At 39.0% G+C, this 22,872-nt stretch overlaps 3 protein-coding genes and 1 long non-coding RNA gene across 6 annotated transcripts; 2 read left to right on the top strand and 2 right to left on the bottom strand.

The window, feature by feature from the left end:
- Positions 1-833: 833 nt before the first annotated feature.
- On the top strand, positions 834-4,540 carry LOC141911880 (uncharacterized). The gene is made up of 3 exons (XR_012620091.1): positions 834-981; positions 1,067-1,181; positions 1,455-4,540. It is a non-coding gene; the product is annotated as an uncharacterized LOC141911880 (long non-coding RNA).
- Positions 4,541-5,247: 707 nt separating this feature from the next.
- On the bottom strand, positions 5,248-9,604 carry LOC141911961 (cytoplasmic 60S subunit biogenesis factor ZNF622-like). Of its 2 annotated transcripts, none has more exons than XM_074803090.1 (8): positions 9,479-9,604; positions 8,685-8,863; positions 8,133-8,529; positions 7,592-7,780; positions 7,107-7,269; positions 6,515-6,642; positions 6,277-6,414; positions 5,248-5,936 (listed from the first exon to the last, which is right to left on the bottom strand). In XM_074803090.1, exons 2-8 carry the CDS (start codon positions 8,853-8,855, stop codon positions 5,809-5,811), a joined length of 1,314 nt encoding a protein of 437 aa, XP_074659191.1. In that variant the 5' UTR covers positions 8,856-8,863; positions 9,479-9,604; the 3' UTR covers positions 5,248-5,808. The 2 variants fall into 2 exon arrangements, with proteins under 2 accessions (XP_074659191.1, XP_074659190.1); XM_074803089.1 differs by lacking the exon at positions 9,479-9,604 and adding an exon at positions 9,297-9,469.
- Positions 9,605-9,725: 121 nt separating this feature from the next.
- Positions 9,726-12,254, top strand: LOC141911962 (large ribosomal subunit protein eL43). Its single transcript, XM_074803091.1, has 4 exons — positions 9,726-9,864; positions 10,240-10,368; positions 11,581-11,663; positions 12,116-12,254. The coding sequence occupies exons 1-4, from the start codon at positions 9,862-9,864 to the stop codon at positions 12,177-12,179; spliced, it is 279 nt and encodes a 92-aa protein (XP_074659192.1). The 5' UTR covers positions 9,726-9,861; the 3' UTR covers positions 12,180-12,254.
- Positions 12,255-13,252: 998 nt separating this feature from the next.
- LOC141912269 (reticulophagy regulator 3-like) lies at positions 13,253-22,722 on the bottom strand. 2 transcript variants are annotated; one of them, XM_074803504.1, is made up of 8 exons: positions 22,497-22,722; positions 21,846-21,952; positions 19,508-19,538; positions 18,404-18,530; positions 17,165-17,249; positions 16,942-17,076; positions 16,147-16,416; positions 13,253-15,567 (listed from the first exon to the last, which is right to left on the bottom strand). In XM_074803504.1, exons 1-8 carry the CDS (start codon positions 22,667-22,669, stop codon positions 14,882-14,884), a joined length of 1,614 nt encoding a protein of 537 aa, XP_074659605.1. In that variant the 5' UTR covers positions 22,670-22,722; the 3' UTR covers positions 13,253-14,881. The 2 variants fall into 2 exon arrangements, with proteins under 2 accessions (XP_074659605.1, XP_074659606.1); XM_074803505.1 differs by having other exon boundaries at positions 16,210-16,416.
- Positions 22,723-22,872: the final 150 nt, after the last annotated feature.

Raw genomic sequence — 22,872 nt, 5'->3', positions numbered from 1 at the left:
CCAGAAGATTATATGAATGAACCGGAACCGAATTTCCCAATTACATACTTCAATTTAGAAAAAAAAATTATGTTAACTCGACCGCCGATCACGCAACTATATCTGTACTTTCGCTCCCTGCATGTGTGGTGGATTTGTAAGGGACACCAATTCAAATCAATCAAACTAAATCTACCAATCTATTATGCATGGTTATGAGATAATTAAAGCTTTCTCAAACCTCAGTGGTCAGGCTCTGTCTGACAAATATCTTGACTTAATATGCTCTCTTCCCATTGTCATTACACTAGCCAGAACTCTGGCGGTGAGAAGTCTGGTGATAGCACCATCCAGAATCCGACTCCGGGACTGAGTCCGATGACACCCTTGGACGTTCCTACGACATCGTTACCTAGTCAACACGCAGGACAAACAACTTGGAGGATGAAGACATCAACATATACCCGAGAAAAACTACAATAAACTTTCGGACTATTTATACGGAAAAAACGACCCAAAAAATTATGTAAACTCGACCCCCGATCACACGACTATATCTGTACTTCGATTTCGAAAAAAGACCAAAGAAATGTATAGACAAAATTCTTCAACCTTGTAAACTTTCGGACTACATGAAAAAAAATACCAAAGAAATGTATAACTTAGACGAAATTATCTTATTGTAAACTTTCGGACTACATGAAAAAAAAAATACCAAAGAAATGTATAACTTAGACGAAATTATCTTATTGTAAACTTTCGGACTACATGAAAAAAAATACCAAAAAAATGTATAACTTAGACAAAATTATCTTATTGTAATCTTTTGGACTACATGAAAAAAAATACCAAAGAAATATATATCTTAGACGAAATTATCTTATTGTAAACTTTCGGACTACATGAAAAAAAATACCAAAGAAATGTATTATAGAAATGTATAACTAAAGGTCAACCAACTTAGATGATCATCTCCGATAACGAACCCAGCAATCATGAAAGGTAACTTGATATATGTTGAATTATTTCGAATTATTCTAAATGTAATGTTTTGTGATAACAGGACATCATCTTTTTATGATTGCAGCTAAGTTTCAACTATCAGAAAAGGCCCAGCTTGAGAGCAACTACTCGTCCAAAATCTACTAACTGGAACGGTGCACAGAAAAGGCCAGAACTGAACCCAGCAATCTTTATTACCGGTATATGTAGATTTCAGGCCTCATATAAATATCATTTAATAAGTGACTATCATCAAAATCTATTTACCGGTCCACATGGCTGATCTTTTATCTTTACTAGTCTTAAACAGTGATGAACTAGTCCTACTGCTGCAATTGATTATTGGGGTTTAAATCAGCAATTGACGTCAATGAATTTTGCTTTGTGAAAAACATTGTTGCTTGTTATTTGAAATGACATGTAAATTATGATAGATCTGTCTGAAATGTTTTGCTTTCTTCACTTTGTTTCAGCCAAACTACATCTCGGAAATAATCGTCTGAAGAAGACACCCACACCGATTACTGATTGACCCATTTTCTGATGAAAACTGCAGGAGCCCAGGTGATAAGTTTAGGAGCCAGCGACGGATTAATCACTCAACGATGGATTCTTCGACAATCGGTGGTTGATTTCTATAAAACATTTTATCAGGAGCAGCAAAGACAATAGTGAATCTTATAAACACTGATTCGAGCAGCAAAACTAATGGATTAATTCATAAACACTGATTCAGGATAAACAATGTTTTAAAAGCAGCGAAGACAATAGTGGATTTCTGTAGTAAAGTATTGATTTATTTACTTATTACCCTTTTTCAAACCAGTCTGATGGATAATATAGTGTTTTCGAGGAAACTATTTTATAATGTTTAATGCAATGTGAGAGTCTAATAAAAGCTAAGCTCCATTAATTCAAGATATTGGTCTTCGATCCTAAGTTGATTGATAAGTCTAGTAAGGTTAGTCACTAGGGGTAAATGTTGGCGTCGAGCGCCTAGTTTGGACTCATAGGTCTGTTCGAGTTAATGCCTAAACTGAGATATAGTTTCAACTTGATATTGTGAGTTTAATCTTTGAACTTACCATAGTTAAACATAGTCAACTGTGGCTATTTGTCCGTAGAGATATCACGTAGTTAGGAAACATAGAACATAGCGTTAGACCAGTGTTGACGTACAAATATTAAGTGTTTGCTGAATTGTAGATGTATTAATTTGATGGCATTTTATGATATTTTTTCAAAGGCCCATGTAACCAATTTGACAAATGAATCGTAGATGTCGATTTTCACATCGACCTTTGAGCCTCCATCAATCTGTTTGATGATCATAGCTACGTATTTGAAAACGTATTTTTAAACTAGGATTAACAAGGCATAAAGTTATAGCTAGGACTAATTTTGAACGTTTTAACATCGTTTATAGCTGTTTGAACTTCTTTTATTGTATTGGGTAAATCCATATCACGAGATGGCTCTCGTAAATAATCACTTAGCTTCAAATCGGGTGTATAATGATTATTAAGGAGTGGCAGTGAATCGGTAGCGCTTTTTTTAGAATGGGCCCAGAACTTTACAGTGAAAAAATGCCTGCAGTTGTAAATAGAGGAGTTTAAATGATACATTATACAAAATACAAGTACATAAATTAATAACAAAATAAATAAGAAAAAACCAATAAATAATGAATAGTAAATAATACAAAATACAAGCACATGAATAAATAGATAATATAAAAAAATTGATTAAAAATAATAAACAACAATACAAACAAACAACAAATTAATATTCTATTTACATGAAAAGGCATTTTTTCAAATATTTATCAACAAGGTTCTTCATTTATCGAACAACCTTCCCAAAGTATAGCGAAAGCCCGAGATCTTTTCTGTTGTTATTCAAAGCATTCTATCGGACTCAGTTATTGTAATGAACAAAACAAATAACCATAAACCTTAACTAAATCGAACACACTTAAAAAAATAACTGATATGATAGAATGCTTTGAATAACTGTGATGATAGATCGACCCGTCATTTCAACTAGCCGCGCTCAATCACTGCTGTGACTGTTGATCGTTATACTGGGGTAGACTTACTATCTAAAATCTGGTACATACATTTTACTTTTTAGAAAGAATGTAAAACAGCTATAAACTTAAGTTATTGATGTTATTGATTAGTTACCGATTGTATAATTATGTTGATCTTTTCGAAGCTGCCAGAAAAAACATCAGAATACTTAGTAGTGTTTAATGTCAAGGTGTTTGGACATCTTTAAGACAAGGCAAAGTAGGCAAAATTCTAGTATTCTATTGAAAGTAATGATTAGTTGATATTTCCAGAGTGAATCTGTATGTTCCATCTCTAGTTTTAATGCTTTTATGTTAGAGACTGTTATTGTAACACAGTTTGCATGTTTGTAAATTAGGAACTTGCATCACGATTCCTCGATTAAGATATTATTGTTGTGTGAATAAAACGATGTACATTTTCATCATTTGTGTTGAAACTTTTATAGCAACAATTCCACTGTGGTGCTTTTCAGTGGTTCATACAATACTGATTTAGTTAAGGCCTTGTCGAAAATAGCAGGAGCATAGAATATAAGGAGCAGTTGCTTGATAGGCTAACTTAAGGATACAGTGCTAATTGGTCAATTGTCCTAGCTTTGTTTTGATTATCGGTTTAACCACGTCTGTGCGGGGCCTGTCATATCTGGACTCAAAGAATTTATGATCTTTATATTGAGTTGTATTTATATCTACTATCCAAGTTGAATAATACAATTAAGAAGTTACCGAATACCTAGCTTCGCCAATCAAACCATATTTATGTGAAAATACTTGATTTATCTTAAATTGTCACAAAGAAAAACCTTTATAATTTGCAGGGTTTGATCTAAGGAATAAATGCCACTTGACATTGGGCAAGCATATGTAATATCACTTGCCCCCTCAAAAATCAACTTGCCCTACGAGCAGTCCAATTGTGACACAATCATCCCTTGCATCAAGTGGGATAAAAGCTTTGAGACATAGAATTACACAAGCCCGGTGGACGAGTGATAATGATAACCTACATGACCTAATGAAAACATACTTGTCCCGGGCAATTGGACTAGTGCTTAGATCAGACCCCTGATTTGTTTCAAATGTAACATAATTTTGTGAAATAAGCTTTATGTTTGAAGAAATCCCTTAAAGACGAGAATTTGGCAATGTTTTTAGTTTTCTTGTAATAAATTTGTAGCTTTAAGATTTAATGATGATATGTGATATGTTAATGATATGTGAAAATAAAATGATGTAAAGAATGTAAATCAGATTGATTACTTAATCCTACGCTTTCCAGAGTTTGGCCAGGTTTATCTCTGGTTTTAGTGCGGGGGCCATGGACAATTGAGTCCATGGTTGGGCCGTAGACTTTTTTGTTTTAGAGTCTATGTTTGGACCATGAGCGTATAAACTCGTTTATAGTTTATACACCTATGGTGGTTGGACTAGTTGTTTTTTGAAAGTCAACTTGTTTGAGGAGCTTACGTTATAATTCCTCGAGCACAAACCTGGCATTTTCTATAATTGTTGTATGAGAATAAATCGTGATTGATTTTGAAATTTGTCATTCGTTGTTACAAGTGTTACTAAAACAAAGCACTACTAAAAACGAAGACTATATGCACCTGAGAAAACCGACCAATTTATGTTTCATATGCGGTTGTTTATATCTGGTATTGCCTACACTAATTAGCAGAGATGGTTGAATACACAGATAGCGCCGCGAGTGATGATTTCTAATGAGTGCATAGGACTTTGGTCTTCATCTTAGTCATGCATATTCCTCGTATCGCAAAGTGCAAAGGTTTTCGTTTTAAGTGCATAGTTTTAGTAACGCCCCCGTTTCACTGCCCTTCTATAAAATTCACTGCTTTTCACGACCGGCCCGTGAATCATTTACGAACCCTGGCAGTTGAATCGGTCGCAGTTTCCTGGAAAACTAAAGGCCACACACGAGGCACGCTTTTATATATACCCCGGTCCAAGCACAGATCACATTGCTGCGAGTCTCGTTCGATTTTGTGGCGCGCATGTGAAGCACAGCTGAGTATTCGTGAAAGCACATATTCTTCTGCTAAAGCGAAAGTACCTAAAAATCTGCCATCACGTCACTTGGTCCGGTGTTCAAGAAAAGTTCCTCGAAAATGTCTCTGCCATTAAATGTGTTCATTCCGGATTGAAAGTCCACAGAAAAACATAACAGAAAGAAATTCAACAGAACAGAATTTTATTTATCTAATCAAGTAGTTTTTAACAATTTCTACACAATTTAAAGATATTTCAAACAAGATCCAGTTCAACAGTTGTTAGAATTGTCGAGTTAGAATTAGTTCATTTCTAATGTATTGTGCGCCAGATGTATTGTTTTCATGGAATTTGAGAGAATTTATTTGTCTGAAAAATGTGTTAAGACGCTATTGAAGATGACTATAAGCTTATAGCTGAAAAGTTAAATAAACTACACTAGCTCGCGGAAACATATCAGTCTCTTTTTCATGCTTAGTGTGCAGGGATTTATACTTTAACATTAAAAGAAATATATGAAAAGTTAAAGGCCTAATGTTGACTGTATTCAAATAAATAAAGGGATCATTCATTAATTACGTACGAATAAAATTGGAATTTTTCAACCCCCCTCCCCCTCTGTGCGCAAAATCGGCCATTTTTTCATATACATTAAGCATTACAGTACGCAATTTCACTCAATCCTTCCCCCCTCCCCTAATGCGTACGTAATAAATGAATGACCCCTAATCAATGAACGGATATTTCTAGAACATGACTTGGTTGCGGAAATGCGGCTGGAATTTATTGGCTTTCATTCCGATTTTCATGTGGTTTCTCAATTTCCAGCGTTGAACGAACGCCATGTCTTTTCTCTTCTTTTCCGCCGCGTGACCTGGAAAATAATCAAATAAATATTTTTATAAACATTAACCCCTTATATGCTACACGCTAGACACCAGGACCCGGTTCCACAGTTGTGAGTTGGAGTCAACTCGGAGTTAAAGTTTGTTCATTTTCGATGAGTTAACTCGGAGTTAAATCTTAACTCGGTGCCACTAGCGATTCTGGCAGATTATCACTGAATTCCTCACTTCCCTCAGTAGCCTCATTCTATCTACTCTGGATTTTGTATTCTTAAAATTGACTATTAGGATTAAGTTGAAACGTCAAATCATCTCAAGGAAACATTTCTAACTCTTTTTCTTTGTTTCTCAGCGCGGGATTTAATTTACCTGTAGCTCCCAACCAGCCGAGCGCCTTGTATTGAGCTAACGCCTTATTTACGGCAGATGATGTTTTGACGGCGACCCGCGACTCGGGAAGATTCTGACGATAATAACGAACCAGCGACCGGTGACCTATCGTAGCGCCTTGAAACAAAAAATTTCAAAATTCAAAAATAACGAAAATGACAATTTTTTCGGCCAAAAAGTATTATAGTATTTCTTTCCAGATTTTTTTTATACTCACCAGATGGCAGCACAAGCTGGTAACCTTCATCTTGTAGCAAATCATCCTCTCCATCTGCTACTGACTCATCGTCATCATCATCATCATCACCTTCCTCTTCCCCTTCTTGATAATCAGGGTAACTTGATCTAGAAATGATAAGAACTTGAAATGATAAGTTTGGTTTGACACCTGGTGGATCCTCACTTGCCACAAGTAGAATCCACCCCTATTGTCGCAGTAAATGATGTCCTAATGCACACTAATGACACCTGGTGGATCCTCACTTGCCACAAGTAGAATCCACCTCTATTGTCGCAGTAAATGATGTCCTAATGCACACTAATGACACCTGGTGGATCCTCACTTGCAACAAGTAGAATCCACCCCTATTGTCGCAGTAAATGATGTCCTAATGCACACTAATGACACCTGGTGGATCCTCACTTGCCACAAGTAGAATCCACCTCTATTGTCGCAGTAGTTGATGTCCTACTGCACACAAGCGACACCTGGTGGATCCTCACTTGCCACAAGTAGAATCCACCCTCTATTGTCACAGTAGTTTATGTCCTACTGCACACCAGCGACACCTGGTGAAATGCGCACTTACCGATAGTCATAGAAGTCGGCGTATTCGAGTAAAGCTTCTCCTTCGTGGAGTATTTTACAGTGCCCTCTATCAGTCATGTGCTGCTGCACGGATTTCGTCGAGTGGAACGTTTTACCGACACCGTTGCACCACAAACACATTCTACCAACGCCGACCTTTTCACCTTCAACACAAATCAGCGATATCAGCCACGAGTTGAAATTGCTTTGTTACAATAGTATTTGTCCACCAGTTAAAACCATTATAAACCAACTAAGGGGCAACTGCAGCCCGGAAATGCTTAAAATCGTTATTCCTATAGTGATAGCCTCGTTACAACATGTGAAAATTTCTTTACTAAAATTCTATTTCATGAAAAGAGTTTCTGATTTTCCCAGTTTCCACAGTTTAGATGTAGATCTTGAAATCAAAATTGCGCTAGGAAAATCTCGACTAGTTCGCCATCTAACGGGGGATAATCGTACTAAAACGATTTTATTTCTTACCTAAATACGTAATGAATCCTTCTAAATCGGTTAAATACTCGAGATCCGGTATGAAAAAACTGTGAGTTTTAGTCATATGTTGAATATTGTCGTCGATCGAATCGGAAACCTCCGAACAGAATAAACATTCCTCTAAACCCAACGCGTCGGCTTCCCAGCTATCAACTGACTCTACATCAGAATCCATCTCTACAAACAGACAAACTGAGAATCAGTTACTGACTCTTATCTACAGCCTGGAACATGCACACCCTTCTCAGCCTGGACCCTGTACTCGTCTCAGTTGGATCCCCCGCCCTACTTAGCTTGGACACTGACCCTCTCAGCCTGTACCGTTCTCAGCCTGGATCCTGTACCCCTCAAAAACCAATATCTTTTGACAAATTTTCCAATACCTGATGAGATTGGTAAGATATTTAGGGGCTACAGTTTCAGGCAAGAGATTTATTAAATCTTAATAAAAGACCTCGAACACTTAAAGACCTTAATCTTTAAGGGGGGTGGGGGAAGGATGAAAGATTTTAGAGATGAAGATATCTACCCGCGTCCTCCTCGCCGACAGCGCCTTCACCGAATAATTCTTCCATTCGATTTTTCCCAGCAGATGGCGCCGCCTTCGCAGCGGCAGACGACATTTGAGCAGACGCGGCGTCGTCGTCGCGACGATTCAAACGCCGTTGAATTTCGAGGTTTTTACGATTTTTCTCAGCCACTTTATCGTCGTCGTTAGCGACGATCGGTGCCGGTTCCGAGTCCGTCGTCGCGAGTCCTTTCTCCGCGTTTTTCTCCTCAAGTCGACGGTTTTTCTCGGCGAGTTTCGTCTCGAGTTCGCGGTGTTTTTTCGACGTCAGGTGATTCGCGTACGAGTTCCGCGAACCGAAATGTTTCCGACACAAAGCGCAATAACCGGTCTTCACTTCACATTCATCTTCTTTTTCCTGAATCAATTTAAAAAAAGAAAAAAAAAATGAATTTTCCCAAAATTAAATTCGAAGAAAAAAATTTCGCCAAAAATGTTGAAATTTCAAAATTCAACATGAAGGATGAAAATTCAAAACCTACATCCATAAAATCCTTCGTTTTTGAGACTCACCTGTTTTTTCTGCGCTAGGACTCTCTGTTGGAAGTTTTCGGCTGTCACCGGCGGGAGGTCGGCGACTTTTCGCTTCAAGTTATAACGATGCCAGTCCGTTTTATAGTGTTCCCTTTGAACGTCGGAATCGAGGAACGCCACGCGACAAGTAATACAAGTAAACATCGCCATATCCCAATCTGAAATCAGAAAACAGAGGGGAGGGGTTGAATAGTCTGGTTATAGGACTAAATAAACTGTAGTCTGGTTACCGACTAAAGCACAGTCTTGTAACGGACTAAAGCAGTCCAGCTGCTATTACTGGACTAAACCACAGTTCAGGTGCCAGACTAAAACTGCAGTTCCATTTGCTCTGGACCAAAAAGCCGCACATTAGCTTATCAGAGACACACCAAGATGGAGAAACCCGACTCGACCATCAACCGTGCCCCGCCGCCTTTTTGCCCTCGGCCTCAGTTGCGGCTACCTACTACTACTATGCTCTGAATATTTTTGACTTTTAACTTTCAGTCCAGTTACTGGACTATCTATATTGCGGTCTGGTTTAACTGCTAGTTTAAAAACCACAATCGAACAGTTTGAAAACAGACTACTACAGAGCATTCAACTCACAGTAATCATCGCGCTCATCGACATCATCATCGTCATTCTCATCTTCATCAGTTTCATTTACGACAGAACCAATCAGATAAAAGGGATCGATTCGTCCAGTTTCAGTAAACATCATGACATAGAACGACCTCTTTCACAGACCTCGACTTACTGACAAACTATGACAACACCCGAAATCTTACCTCGATTAAAAGGAGAACAATTTTCACGTTTCTTCCACTTGTGTAACTTCCGGCTTCTGTCAATAAAGTGGAGTTGAATTGAATGTGCGGGGTCGGGTATAAAAGCCGGCCCCGGTCACGGCCATTGAGCTAAGGACGCCCTGCTGGGCGTTTTAAAATGGTTCGAACTCTTTCCGTGTATGATTTTGTAAACTGTTAGCGATTTAAAAAAGTAAGATCCGGAAGCTGTTAGAAAAGTATTGTGCCTTTATAGCATTTTTATTCTGAAAGAGGCTTTGATCGGATTCTGACTACAGTCGGTTGTGTTCGGTATTTAGGATGTCTATCAATGCTGGCGCGCGTGCGCACAATTAACTTCCTTTCAGCCATAACAAATCTACAGAATGGTGAGTTTTTGGAAATACGCCTCAAAATCCGCTTTAATCCGGCGTTAATCAGTCGGATCAAGCCTTGAAATCCTGCTATGATAATGTGCAGAATTCTATCTGACCATTTTTGAATCGAAAGGTACTCATTCCGGGGCCTAAATTGGTCTTAAACTGACGCTGAAATTGGACACTGTTTTTCGACTAAAAACGATGTTCGTTACGTTTTCGGGCAAGAGAATGACGGAAATTATTCAGGGATCTGTTTTCATGACCGATAAGAAGAAAAGCAATTAACTTTGGGGCCTAAAATCAGCGATGGAACAGGTTTTTCTAGGTTCAATCCCCTCGTTCTCTACTGATTTCTTGATTTTCCTCCTTGTTCTCCTCTTCCAGGCCAAGCGCACGAAGAAGGTCGGAATAACAGGAAAGTACGGCACGCGTTACGGTGCGTCGTTGAGAAAAACGATTAAACGTATGGAAGTAACGCAACACGGCAAATATACGTGTTCATTCTGCGGCAAGGTAAACTATCGATCCCCCTATGACATCATCGAATTTGATATATCTCTGTAGTGTATATAGTCAGTAACCTGACTGTGGTTTAGTTTCACGATCGGATATTTTCACAAACCACAGTCAGGAATGGGAAGGTCATTTTTGTATGAAATCTTCGTCAGCCAATTTGACTGACGAGTAATTTGCCTGGCATTTCATTGTCTCTTAAGATATCTGTCTCATTTTTGTTGTAATCGACGCACAACAGATTCGTAGTTTGTCTGATACCTATAACACCTCACCTGACGATCTTAATCCATGTGCAAATCGGCCGTAAAGTGAGAGTAAATTTCCGTCCAGTCAACAGCTGCCATTTTGAAAATTACTGGAGGTGCTGGCACCTGTAGACTGAGGCCAGGACAACAGCACAAACTAACAAAGCGAAACGACGAAATTTAAAAAAATTAAAAAATCAACACTTATTCACATTTTTCTTTTACCAGAAATTTATAATTTCATTATTTATTAAGGAAAACACGAAGACTTGAAATAAAAGTTGGAAAACCATCAAAAATAAAAATTGTCGTTTCGTCTTGGAAGTTTTATATAAATCCTTGTAGGTCCCCTTGTCTTATCATGCCACATGTACAATACAGAGAAATGGCGGCCAATGGCGAAATTTGTGGAGAAATTAATTAATTTCTCAAAATAATGTTGATTAATCACTCGAAACATACATAAAATTGGATTATTTCGAAAGGTACCTGTGTTAGTTTGTGAATTAAGCCATTAATTGTGGACTGAAGTGAATTGAAAGTATATTTTTGAAGTGTTACTTTTTTCAACCGTGTTTTGGTCCTTGTCATCCCTAACGTTGGTATAAGCCCATCCGATTATAAAAAGCTTACCACCAACGATTAGGTAACTAACTATAGTGTATATATACCCTTCAAGTGAATATAACAGCGTTTACAAATCCCCCTATGACATCATCAATCTGATCTATCTACACTCGAGACCCTTGCGATGAACATGACAGCTTTGCGTTTATTATAAATCCCCCTATGACATCATCAAATTAAATCTTTTGGTACTTAATCTAGAATACATGTCTGCTTTCATAAATTCCCCGTACGATTTCATCATCAAATTGTCTACTAGTGATTTGATCTGTGAATAGAAAAGATGTCAGCCTCCATGAATCCCCCTATGACATCACGTGTTCGATCTATGTTGTAGGATGCTATGAAGCGTCAAGCCGTCGGTATCTGGCATTGTAAAGGTTGTAAGAAGACGATTGCTGGTGGAGCTTGGGTTCAGAGGTAAGCAGCGCCCCCTACTAACCCCTACACGCGTTTTCTATGACAGGCCAACCCTGTGTTACCTTGTTAAATATCTGCTGCTCCTGTACCAGAGTTGATGTCGATATTCTATCACTGCTGATACAGTAGACTCCAAACACAAGATTACTGTTCAACTCTGAAACTTCGAAATAATTTTTGGGTCACTGATTTTTAAGAAATTCATAATACATAACTTGCAATGTCTGATATTTCGCTCAAGTCAGACATATTTTTGAGGTCTAAAAAATGCAGTTCACTGTAATAACCTCATTGAGTTAATGTGACAGATAAGAGATTATTCAAAATTTAAACTTAGTTTTCTGTATTTTTGGGGGGATCGAAAGTCTTGCTACTTTGGCAGCCCTTTGAAGATTCCGGCGCTGCCCTATTATAACGTCACTCTCTCAGTATTTGATTGTTATATTTTGTAGCACCAACGCCGCCGCGACTGTAAGAAGTGCAGTTCGTCGACTTCGAGAAATGAAAGAAACATAAATAAGTAACGATATTTATATAACGACCGCTCTGTAAATAAAAAACAAGAAAAAACAACAACAACTTGATTGAAAACTTTCAGCGTTTATTCTTTTTGATGATGTGAGGAATTTCTTGTTGTCTGACCGGCTTAACGAGGATTGAGGACTCTCTACGACCTACATGTTACAACATGTAGCATTTTATATTGTGGTTTATTCCATTCGATGATGTGAGGATTTTCTTGTAGTCTGACCGGCTTAACGAGGATTGAGGACTCTCTACGACCTACATGTTACAACATGTAGCATTTTATATTGTGGTTTATTCCATTCGATGATGTGAGGATTTTCTTGTAGTCTGACCGGCTTAACGAGGATTGAGGACTCTCTACGACCTACATATTACAACATGTAGCATTTTATATTGTGGTTTATTCCATTCGATGATGTGAGGATTTTCTTGTAGTCTGGACAATTATGAGGATTGAGGACTCGCTGGGGCCTACGACTCCAGGCTGGCAGTTATTCGTCATCTTGTGGAGTTTTATTCAATAGTTGATTCTTTCTGTGGATTTTCAAGTCTGCACAACGAATAATGAGGATTGAGTTTGACCTAGGATTGCCTTCAGAACTATCCACGGTGGAACCTCGTCTGGAAGATCCACCGTACTCGTCTCGATTCCAGTGGCAAATCCGAACTATTCCTCTTTAATCTACTACCGTCGCCCTCTGTATTGACAAATTGGAACCGACATGTCATACCTCTGCTACAAGAACCTCTAGTAACAGATCAATCCATTGTACAAACCTAAAATTTCATCTCAAATAGGAAAAGTTTAACAATTTGATGATGGATGTAACAAACAGATTTTCTGGTCCTTGAAGTTCATTGATAATGTAGCGAGGTTCTACTGTAGATAGAACCGAACATTCATCATTTTTGATAGAACTAAATAAAAAGTTCTTCATAGAACTATCGGTTATAAAGTTTTTTAGTTTCGTGAAGTTTGTTGTAAGCGGTATCATCGAGGTTCCACTGAAACAGTGTTTGAGCGTCAAGAAAACTGAACAAAGCTGTGTTCAAATAAATAATTCATTTTTTATTTCAGCCAAAATTATTCACAGCATTGATATCGATTAGATTCATGAAGTTATACAGAAAAAGTGCAGTGAAAAATACTACAAACTAAGACAGTGGAATTTTACAATAACCTCTACAGCGAGGGGAGGGATAAGTTTAAATCGGGACCTAATTGCACGCGGTCATGACTTATAACCTCAGACTATAATAGGCTAGTTCGTGAACTGCGACCGGTTTCACAATGGACTCGAGTATAAGACCGGTCTAAGCCCAGTTCTAAAACCTATAAAAAGCATCTTAGGTTTTCATACACTATATAAATAGTTCCCATGAATGTTAGCACATGTAATACCGTTAGTTATACCAATCAACAATGGCCAGTTAATTAACTAGGTAATCATTAATTACCCGCTAAATAACCTTTATACTATAATTTATGATAATGATAAAATCTCGAATAATATTTGTAATAAAATAACTCTTAATAGTGTAGCATAAAAAATTCCTCGGCCAGAGAAATTGAAGCCTCCCCCTTTGACATCACAAATTTTGCAGTTTTTAAAAATAAATTTTCACGCCTAACAGGTTGGTGAACAATAAAAAAAAAACACGTTTCTATCACAGCCAAACGAAATACAAAATCGTTTTTTTAATTCACGTTTAAAGATGAAAAAAAAAAACCTACTCTGATTATTAGTTTTTTTTGCGCGAATATTTCCAAGGATGTATCCAACTAAAGGGCCCGCAGGTTACGACTCGGTCGCCCAGCGGAGAAAAATGATTACAGATTATTTCCATCATTTGATTACTGCGGCAGCTCTAACACCAATGATATAGACGCTTCGCGAAATGATGGCTGCCTCCATAAATTCCCCCGTGACATCATCAAAGAGACCCTACACGAAATGATGGCTTTTTCAAAATCTCCCAATTTCTAGGTGGATTTATGGAGTCAGACAAACTCTCTGGAAGCTTCTATTACTCAAAACTTTAAAAAATTCATGCCGTCATAGGGGGATTTATGAAGGCTACCGTTTTTCAGGAACGTTCTATATAGATCAATGAGTAATAGTAAGACCTATCCATAGACTAGTTATATCTTTTATCACAAAAACCGCCCCAGAGTTTAAAAACATATTTGAGTTGTTTATGCGCCCTTGAACTCGTGAGTTCTTCATACTCAAACTCATGAAGTCCATAAGTGTTCTTCATGCTCTAAAGCATGAGATCCACGCGAGTCATATACTGGTACCATACACGATAAATCTTGCATTCAATGTGAGCTCTTATGCTCTAGCTCATGAGTTCCGAGTGAGTTCTTTGCACTCAAACTCATAAGTCCAATATGAGTGATTCACACACTGATTCATGAGTCCGATGTGAGTTCTTGATGCTGTAACTAATGAGTTACATATGAGTTTTTCGTGAAGTATTAGAAGGCGGACGTAGGTCGAATTGTGACTGCTAGCGATCTGTCAAAACTGGTCACAAAATAATGGTCAGCGATGGTGTACGACATTTTCCAATCAGTCGCAAAAGCAGATGGTCGCACTGACATCAACGACCTACGCCTGCCTTAACTTACGTTAAATATTCTTTTCATCATCAAAGTCGAATTCATCCCATTTGCTTTCGTTTTATCAATTTTGATTAATATTCGAGTCGGTGTCGAGTTCGTCGCGATCTAAAACTTCGAAATCCGCTAAATCCGAATCAGCCGTATTTGAGTGTCCTATTGTCGCGCTGGCAGATGGATCCACAACTCCGGCAGACGGATCCACGACTCCGGCAGACGGATCCACGACTCCGGCAGACGGGTCTGCAACACTGGCAGACGGATCCGCAACTCCGGCAGACGGATCTGCCTCAAGAGCAGACGGAACTTCCGAATCCGACTTTTTCGAAACCTGAGCAACGACGGCGCCACCTATCTTACTAATTCCGCTAATCGTGCCCGTCATCACCGTGCCGATTGTCTTTGAGACGACCGATCCAGCGTACGAGGCAGCCATTATCGCTTTTTCGGTCGCCGCGCCGGTTTCGCTCGGCACATCGGCCAGATCGGGGAAATTCAAACCGGCGATAAGCGTCTCATCGGCGTCGTCCTCCGAGGACGACGATTCTTTGAAATGTGTCTCTTTAAAATGCATGCTACTGCTGCTGCCGTCTTTATCTTTTTTATCACCAGGTGGCGTTACAGTTCTCGGAACGAGTAATTGTTGTTGAACCGGCGGCGTTGAGTCTGTGACGTCGAGGATTGAACTGTCGTACGACGGTAACGCCAACTCGCTCATAAACGGTTCCAAATCCGTGTCGTTTTCGATATCTGGAAAATACCGAACGTAAATTTGTGACCCGAGAATTCGATACCAGAGGCGGATTTAGGACATTTGGAGTCCAGGTGAAAAGAAAAGGCATTTTTGGGATAAAGCAGGTGAGGTCCGTCATAGTGAGGTCCCTCCTATTGAGGTCCACTAGCATCCCTCCTGTTGAGGTCCACTAGTGAGGCCCACTAGTGAGGTCCGTCCTAGTGAGGTCCCTCCTATTGAGGTCCACTAGTGAGGTCCCTCCGTCAGTATTTGAGTATTTAAAGAGATGTTAATTCTGAAAGGATGAGTGTCAAAGTGCAGCTTGACGGAAAGGGCAACCTCAATGGGATGGCGAGGGTCCGGACCGCCTCTGTCCTTGTTAGAAAACATAAACCAACATGCTGTCGTACAGAGTTCTTACAGATTAATAAATCCAAATTCGGCACAAAGCTCTTTTTCAAATTCCCCGACTTTATTCCCTGATTTACAAAGCAGACTCGAATTTCCTTGATCCGTAAGAACCCTGCTGTAGTTGTACTCGTTATAGAAGCAATAGGTGGAGCTAGTAGTATATTAATAGAGGGCGCCACACGTACCGGGAAAACTAGCCGAATCGGTCGACGGTAAAAACATATCGATTGAACTATTATAACTCGTACCATTGACGACATCATCGCGCGGTTCTAACTCCGGAGACTGCGATCTAGACGACGCTCGTTCGTCCTCGCTGTCGGTGATCGCTCGAGCTAACGCGGCCGTCGCCTCGGCGCTGATCGACGACGGACAGAACTCGCCGAGTTCGCTGTCCGTATCGGTCTCAACGTGATCCTTACTATCCTCCTTCTCTACCTCATCACCACAACGCTCTACAAACAAAATAAAACATTTTCCATGAATACCTCTTATGCCATCATCAAATTGTCTACCAGTGATTTGATCTATAGACCCTAACAGAAAAGATGTCTGCCTTTACAAATCCCCCTATGACATCATCAAATTGTTTACTAGTGATCTATAAACACAAAAGATGTATGCCCCTATTAATCCCCCTATGACATCATCAAATTATCTACCAGTGATTTGATTAATAGACACTTCTAGAAAAGATGTCTGCCTCTATAAATCCCTCGATGACATCATCAAATTGTCTACCATTGATTTGATCTATAGGCACTTCTAGAAAAGATGTCTGCCTACATAAATCCCCCTATGACATCATCAAATTGTCTACCATTGATTTGATTTATAGACACTTCTAGAAAAGATGTCTGCCTCCATAAAATACCCCTATGACATCATCAAATTACCAACTAGTTATTTGATCTATAGACACTTCTAGAAATGATGTCTGCCTCTATAAATCCCCCTATGACATCATCTCTAATACATACTCTTTGTAGATCTGTGTCGCCGTCTGTTTATTTTCATACTGTATTCCAACTGCATCAACATCGGCTCAAATTTCATATATATTTTATGTAGTAAACTGTTGTAGGCGACGCACGGCCATAGCAACAAACTCATTACTGCAACAATACAAACGCGATACCGTCGTTACCGTAGCTACAAACTCAATACATTACCGTAGAAACCGACGCGACAATGTCGACTTACTGGTTATATAAGCGATCATTATTCCTGATATGAAATGTCCGATAACTGCTAATATTGTAAAACCGATTGAAGTCAAAACGCAAAACTGAAATTAGACGCAAACATTTTTTCAAACCATTTTACATTTATTCAAACTTTTACAGTGCGTCTACACCGCAGTGCGGTGTATAAATCGGTGACACACTTAGCTATTACACAGCATCACGGTGTATTGATGATACCCTGTAACTGATAGTACACCGCGCTGTGGTGTAGACGCACTAGTATCCCCGTTAAACAACACTAGCTATTACATCGCACCATGATGTATTAATGACACCCTGTAACTGACAGTACACCGCGATGTGGTGTAGACGCACTATTATCCCCGTTAAACAACACTAGCTATTACATCGCACCATGATGTATTAATGACACCCTGTAACTAACAGTACACCGCGCTGTGGTGTAGACGCACTAATATCCCCGTTGAACAACACTGGCTATTACATCGCACCATGATGTATTGATGACACCCTGTGACTAACAGTACACCGCGCTGTGGTGTAGACGCACTAGTATCCCCGTTAAACAACACTAGCTATTACATCGCACCATGATGTATTGATGACACCCTGTAACTAACAGTACACCGCGCTGTGGTGTAGACGCACTAATATCCCCGTTAAACAACACTAGCTATTACATCGCACCATGATGTATTGATGACACCCTGTAACTAACAGTACACTGCGCTGTGGTGTAGACGCACTAGTATCCCCGTTAAACAATACTAGCTATTACATCGCACCATGATGTATTGATGACAGCCTGTAACTAACAGTACACCGCGCTGTGGTGTAGACGCACTAGTATCCCTGTTAAACAACACTAGCTATTACATCGCACCATGATGTATTGATGACAGCCTGTAACTAACAGTACACCGCGCTGTGGTGTAGACCCACTAGTATCCCCGTTAAACAACACTAGCTATTACATCGCACCATGATGTATTAATGACACCCTGTAACTGATAGTACACCGCGCTGTGGTGTAGATGCACTAGTATCCCCGTTAAACAATACTCTGTGGTTGAGTTTTTAACGATTTCAAATCATCTGCAGCACTTTCGAGTATTAATTAGTCAACACTGAGAGGGTTTTAAGCTGGTGCTAACACACTGAGCCTGAATTGAATATCTATAGGAAAATAACTGCGGATATCTGAGTGAAAACTGATGACACCCGCCGTACGCACCTTAGCCGGGTGTTCACGTCTGTATTTCCAGAAATCGTTAAACAGCATCGTTCCGGTGGTCCATAGCTCAGCGATATAGTGACATAACTCGGGAACTGACATCAATCTCGGGTGAACAGCCGTCCAACTAGAAATAAACAATAAATCTGCAGCCCTAGACTGTGGAACTTGAATCCAGAACTGTGGAACTGTATCGAAAACTGTGGAAGTGGGTCCAGGAATGTGGAACTTCAGTCCAGAACTGTCACTTCAGTCCAGACCTGTAGAACTGGATCTAGAACTGTGGAACTTGATTCCTGAACTGTAGAACTGGACCCAGAACTGTGCAACTGAGTCCAGACTGTGGAACTGGATCCAGAACTGTGGAACTGGATCCAGAACTGTGGAACTGAGTCCAGAACTGTTGAACTGAGTCCAGAAAAGTGCAACTGGATCCAGAACTGTGCAACTGGATCCAGAACTGTGGAACTGAGTCCAGAACTGTAGAACTGGATCCAGAACTGTGGAACTGGATCCAGAACTGTGGAACTGAGTCCAGAACTGTGGAACTGGATCCAGAACTGTGGAACTGAGTCCAGAACTGTGGAACTGGATCCAGAACTGTGGAACTGGACCCAGAACTGTGCAACTGAGTCCAGACTGTGGAACTGGATCCAGAACTGTGGAACTGAGTCCTGAACAGTAGATCAGGGTCCAGAACTGTAGAACTGGATCCAGAACTGTGGAACTGGATCCAGAACTGTGGAACTGAGTCCAGACTGTGGAACTGGATCCAGAACTGTGGAACTGAGTCCTGAACAGTAGATCAGGGTCCAGAACTGTAGAACTGGATCCAGAACTGCCAACCCGGTTTCACAACTATAGATTAACCCAGCTCTAAATTGTCCTCACACAAGTTAAACTCCTTAATTCCAGTGAAATATGTAAGTTCTGATGCACTAGATTAATATGAGTATATGTAATTGTCACCTGCATACCTACTGGCTAATAGCCAACGTGTGACTTCAATTACTTAAAGTACTTTTCACTGAAACCGTTAAGTGATTTTACAACCCTAAATCGAATGGCCAGAATTCAAAATAATCAAAATAAGAAATAACTTACCCTTCTTTATCTTCATCTTCCGGAGTCGGAACTGTCAACGAAAAAAAAGAAAGTGAGAATTCCTCCTGATTTCAAGTTTTAGATTATTTGATTACATTTGAAACAGAAATATATCTATACCCCTATAGCCGAACTTTCAAGCTTTGATTCGGAAAATGTGGAAATCAATTTCGCAAAAGGGGAATTAAACCAGAGCGTACGATAATGTGAGCAAAATGATAATAGATAACTCGCGCGCAGTAACTGTGTAAAATAGACTGTTGAGCTCGTGGGATATAAGATGATATAGGAATGCTTCTCGCGCAGCGGAGGGCGAGATATTTCTGAGATCCTGCTGCTGTTGCTTGTTCGCGCCCGTAGTAAAAAATAGAATACAAACATTGAAAATATCGAGTTCAGCTTCTCTTCGAGTTGTATGTACTTAATGTTATTGTAAAGTTGAATGAATTCAGGGTAGGGGATTTTTGACCTATCATATTTCATAGTATTCCTGAAGATGATTATCAGGATATAGTTGAAACGTCGAATAAACTACACTAGCTCAAGGAATACAGTATTCCTGAAGATGTCTATTAGGATATAGTCGAAACGTTGAATAAACTACACTAGCTCAAGGAATACAGTATTCCTGAAGATGACTATTAGGATATAGTCGAAACGTTGAATAAACTACACTAGCTCAAGGAATACAGTATTCCTGAAGATGACTATTAGGATATAGTCGAAACGTTGAATAAACTACACTAGCTCAAGGAATACAGTATTCCTGAAGATGACTATTAGGATATAGTCGAAACGTCGAATAAACTACACTAGCTCAAGGAATACAGTATTCCTGAAGATGTCTATTAGGATATAGTCGAAACGTTGAATAAACTACACTAGCTCAAGGAATACAGTATTCCTGAAGATGACTATTAGGATATAGTCGAAACGTTGAATAAACTACACTAGCTCAAGGAATACAGTATTCCTGAAGATGACTATTAGGATATAGTCGAAACGTTGAATAAACTACACTAGCTCAAGGAATACAGTATTCCTGAAGATGACTATTAGGATATAGTCGAAACGTTGAATAAACTACACTAGCTCAAGGAATACAGTATTCCTGAAGATGACTATTAGGATATAGTCGAAACGTTGAATAAACTACACTAGCTCAAGGAATACAGTATTCCTGAAGATGACTATTAGGATATAGTCGAAACGTTGAATAAACTACACTAGCTCAAGGAATACAGTATTCCTGAAGATGACTATTAGGATATAGTCGAAACGTTGAATAAACTACACTAGCTCAAGGAATACAGTATTCCTGAAGATGACTATTAGGATATAGTCGAAACGTTGAATAAACTACACTAGCTCAAGGAATACAGTATTCCTGAAGATGACTATTAGGATATAGTCAAAACGTTGAATTAACATTTAGCTGAAGGACAGACTGATTGGCTAACTGAAGGCTGTGACTGAATAACAGGTCCCTGGTATGAATGAAATGAAATTCTGCACTGCGGAGTTGAATAAGAACTGCGCATATTTCAAACGTCACTATTATTTAGTAGTACTCCTGATTCACAGCTGATCACAGCTGTTTCAATATTATATAGAATAATAGCTTGTATTCAGTGAACTCTATTCAATGATTTCCTTACACCACGTCATTCTATGGTCGCAACCACAAAAGAAACCAATAATTAACACTTTCCTAATTCTCCTAAATGATGAGGAAAACAGTAAAATATAAAGACATAGTGTTCTGCATATTTATAGGGCTGCATTCATTGTTAATGACATCATGGCTGTTGAAGTGCCGAGGCTTTCGATTCCCCCCCTCCCCAAAAAAAAACAGATAATGAAGCTAAATTTGGTTTAAATCTACTGTCTCTTCCATCTAATCTTCCATTTTCACAAAGCAATTATCAGCGTTGATAGAATATTGACATCCACTCTGATAGGGGCAGAGCAGACATTTTTTTTTTTTAATTATCATTGTGGGATTCTCTCCTCATTTCTTAAGGGGTGGCTGATTTTCAGAGTGAAGAAAGAAATTGTTCAAATTAATCAGTTATGGCCCCGATAACATTTTTCATATTTCTAGATGCATAAAAAAAAATCGAATCATTATTTTTCGGGGGAAAATAGAAACACGATATTATAGAAAATCAGGAACAGTCGGCAGCTCTGAAAGAATTACGAGCCCAGAATCAAATTGAGAAGGCTTTTTGATGAGGGTCAAGTAAAAGCCAGAAGGCCGCTACAGCAAACACCAATTAATGAAAAAACAAGAGAAAAGACAAAGAGAAAGAAAAGACTATCAAAAAGGTTACTATACCTTTAATTTCTGGCCAGATTCGTTTTTTCCAAGTTTCCGAGATGATCAATATTAAAGCTGTCATACACATTATATACACAAATCTGTAGCTTGTATGCGTAATTATCCTAGGAAAAAAACGAGACACAATTTTTGAAATTACAAAATGCATCATCAGGAAAATATGCCCCTGAAAAATCTGATATACCAAACATGGGCCCTATTTATTGCACTTTCATAACCCTACCCTCAAATAAATTTCAGCTCAATTTCTGCATAGCACGGAGGGTAAGGGAACAAAAATCAATTAGGTACTTTGGGGTAATAAACTTAACATTTTTCATGTCAAAAGGGACCTAAAACTACAGCACAATTTGCTAGGCGCCTGCCTGCAATGAAAACAAAAAGAAATTCCAAACTCAAACTTTAATTGAATAAGAAAATTGAGCCAATTAATCAACTAGGTCAATTAACTGTCTTGGTTAGTAATTAACAACTAGGCCTACTTCACTTCAGTGCAGGAATTAAATTAGATTATTGATTTGACCTAATTTCTGTGTGCAAGAAATCAATAACCAACACGACACAATTCAGGGGGTGATTCCAAAACTTTAATCGATATTTACGAGCAAGAGGACTTACAAGTAAAGGGAACAGTCACTTACTACTTACCAAAACAGAATATTCGCTGCAATTAACGCAGTTGTACTGATCCAGGGTTTTTCCCAAACCAGCACGCTCTGCACGCGTGTAATTAACGATTCCATTGGGTTGAGAATCCTCGTCAGTCTCGCCCGTCTCTCCAGCACCAGTTTATCGAAATAATCGTCGCCGTTATCGTGCATTTTACGTTGATATTTACGTTCGAAAAGTCAAAACACAGTATTACTGATTTTTGTTTAGATATGACGTCATTATGGGTGAGGAGTCCTTGACAGAGGGCAGCACAATACGACTCTGATTTTTGATACGAATAAAAATATTCTTTATTTATCCTTTGATTTTTCATCTTTCAGTACTTTTGAATCGTCAGATTCGCTCGAAAGTT

This window comes from Tubulanus polymorphus, chromosome 10 (assembly GCF_964204645.1).
Source record: "Tubulanus polymorphus chromosome 10, tnTubPoly1.2, whole genome shotgun sequence".
In the NCBI taxonomy this organism is placed as follows: Eukaryota; Metazoa; Nemertea; class Palaeonemertea; order Tubulaniformes; family Tubulanidae; genus Tubulanus; species Tubulanus polymorphus.
Note: the sequence above shows the minus strand (reverse complement) of the source record. Positions and strands in the feature narration are given on the sequence as shown.